This window comes from Euprymna scolopes, chromosome 25 (genome assembly GCF_053919585.1).
Source record: "Euprymna scolopes isolate OS-2025 chromosome 25, ASM5391958v1, whole genome shotgun sequence".
In the NCBI taxonomy this organism is placed as follows: domain Eukaryota; kingdom Metazoa; phylum Mollusca; class Cephalopoda; order Sepiida; family Sepiolidae; genus Euprymna; species Euprymna scolopes.
The window spans coordinates 64,347,964-64,350,207 of record NC_136506.1 but is presented as its reverse complement, the minus strand read 5'-3'; the positions used below and the strand labels follow the sequence as shown (position 1 = coordinate 64,350,207).

At 38.4% G+C, this 2,244-nt stretch overlaps 1 protein-coding gene across 1 annotated transcript; it reads right to left on the bottom strand.

Annotated features, from left to right (window-relative positions):
- Positions 1-348: 348 nt before the first annotated feature.
- LOC145247218 (uncharacterized) lies at positions 349-771 on the bottom strand. Its single transcript, XM_080108845.1, has one exon. It carries the CDS (start codon positions 769-771, stop codon positions 349-351), a length of 423 nt encoding a protein of 140 aa, XP_079964971.1.
- Between the last annotated feature and the right edge of the window lie 1,473 nt (positions 772-2,244).

Sequence of the window (2,244 nt, the reverse complement as noted above, 5' to 3'; positions counted from 1 at the left end):
CCTTTCAAAATTGAACATGTGTTCGTGAAGAACGGCATTATTGGTTGTACATAGTAGAGAGTGAATATCATACAAAACATCCTGTAGACGTTTTGCCAAACGTTAATGGGGAACCGTTGAGATTCCAAAGCTAATTAGATAGTGTTTTATATAATTCCATTATAGCGATCACATTGGCTGTTACTTCTTGGGTTATAAGCAGTCGTGTTACTGGATCCAATCATGTCATAGCAGAAATTGCTTGAATTCTCTCAACATAAACAAAGCTCCCTGATCGGAATGAATAAATGAGGGAAGTCTCAAGATAGAGAAAATAGTCATCAGGTAGTGTATCACGGTTTGTGAAGATCAATCACGATAAGGGAAAGCCAACAGAAATCGACTGCATTCGTCGACAACAGTTAGTATGCAATGGCAACGTGACGAGGATACCGGAAGAGGTAAGTTGTAATCAACAGAAAGGCGTTTAAATGGGGCAGTAGAATTGATATGAATATAATTAGAGGAATTAAGGAATTGAAGTTTTATTTTGGCACAAGTAGGACATTCAGAAGTCATGCGCCAGACTTCATCGATTGAATATAGCATATTTTGTGACCTTACAAAATGCCAAAAGCGTTGTACTCCAGGATGTGCTAAAGAATTATAAATTGATTTTAGTTCCTCCAAGGAAGAAATAGCAGCACCACATGTTCGCGATAACGTATCAGCGACAACATTTTCATTCTCAGGACCGTGTTTTATATCATATGAAAAAGGAAGAAGTTCCATTTTCCACCATATAATTTTATCGTTTATAATTTTTCGCGATTAGCAGGTTTAAACATACAAGATACGACTCACTAATCCGTAATAATAATGAAATGTTTCCCAGTAACGTGGTTTCTCCATTTACGAACACATTCTACTATGGCATATGCTTCTTTTTCGACTATATGAAGTCACGTTTCAGAGGAATTTAACAACCGGGAAAAGAACGCTACAAGTCTTCCAGCTTGTAAGAGAGTGCCTCTGATAGCTTTTTCTGAGACATCGGTTTCGATAACAATCGGCAATTCATCATCGATAACCTTTACAAAAGATTCCCCTACACGGTAGAGATTCCTAGATGTAAGAAAGCCTTCTACTCTAATAGTTTCTTCCCCAGAACTGCTAGATTTTGGAACTCCCTTCCAGATTCCTGCTTTCCCAACTGTACGGACATGCCGAAGTTCAAGTGTCATGTGAATAGACATCTAGCTGCTCAACTCCCTACATAGTATCCCTGCAACTTATGTCCCCGATAGTAGGCCCCTACATCAAAGTGGCATTGTGCCTGGTTTGGCATGAAATTATAATTTTTTTAAAATTCGGCAATGTCTTTCTTGAGCTCTTCGAAAAAGTTTATAACCATGAAAGGCATGGGGAATTGTTTATTTTCAACTAGTAGGCGAATTTTAGATGAATAATTTGGTATCCATTTCGCATAGTAGACAAACATTCTAAGGCACCTTTTTAACGATTTTGAGTCGGAAGGGGGAGATATTTGCAAAAGAGGTCTCAAACGCTCAGGATCAGGTTGAGAAATTCTATTACAAATTTTATATCCAAGTACGAAGTGAAAACTTTAACTTTTCCTGGTTTATTTTGAGGTTGTCTGTAGAGGCAGCCTTTAGGAAACGCTTCAGATTACGTCGTGCCCACCCCCGGGTCCTACCGCAAAGTATTATGTCAACCAAATAAGAAAAGGTTCCAGACAATCTATTATCAGAAATAAAAGAATTCATGAAACGTTGAAATGCAGGAACCCTAATTGTGACACCCATGGGTGTTCGTTTGAATTGATATAGACGATTTCCAGCTTGAACAGCCGTATAAGAGCGATCTGAGGGGCAAATTTCAATCTGATAGTGTGCTTTAGACAAGTCAATTATACTGAAGATACGATACTGAGCTATTTGGTTTATAAGATCTTCGATCCGTGGCAAGGGGTATGCATCAAGCAACGTGAAACGGTTAATAGTCTGGGAAAAATTGACTACCAATCATTTCATTAGATCAGCTTACAGTGCGCCACAGAGAATAATTTAGTTCAATTATATCATTCTCAAGTAATTTAAGTTCCCTTTTCAATGAACTGAGCATTCTCAGCATGGTAATAGCGGGGCTTAATAGCAATGGGTTTGCAATTAGGGGTCAATTTTCTGAATAATTTAACCGGAGCACAACTGATTTTAGTAACAGCGCAGATATCCTGTGACCCGC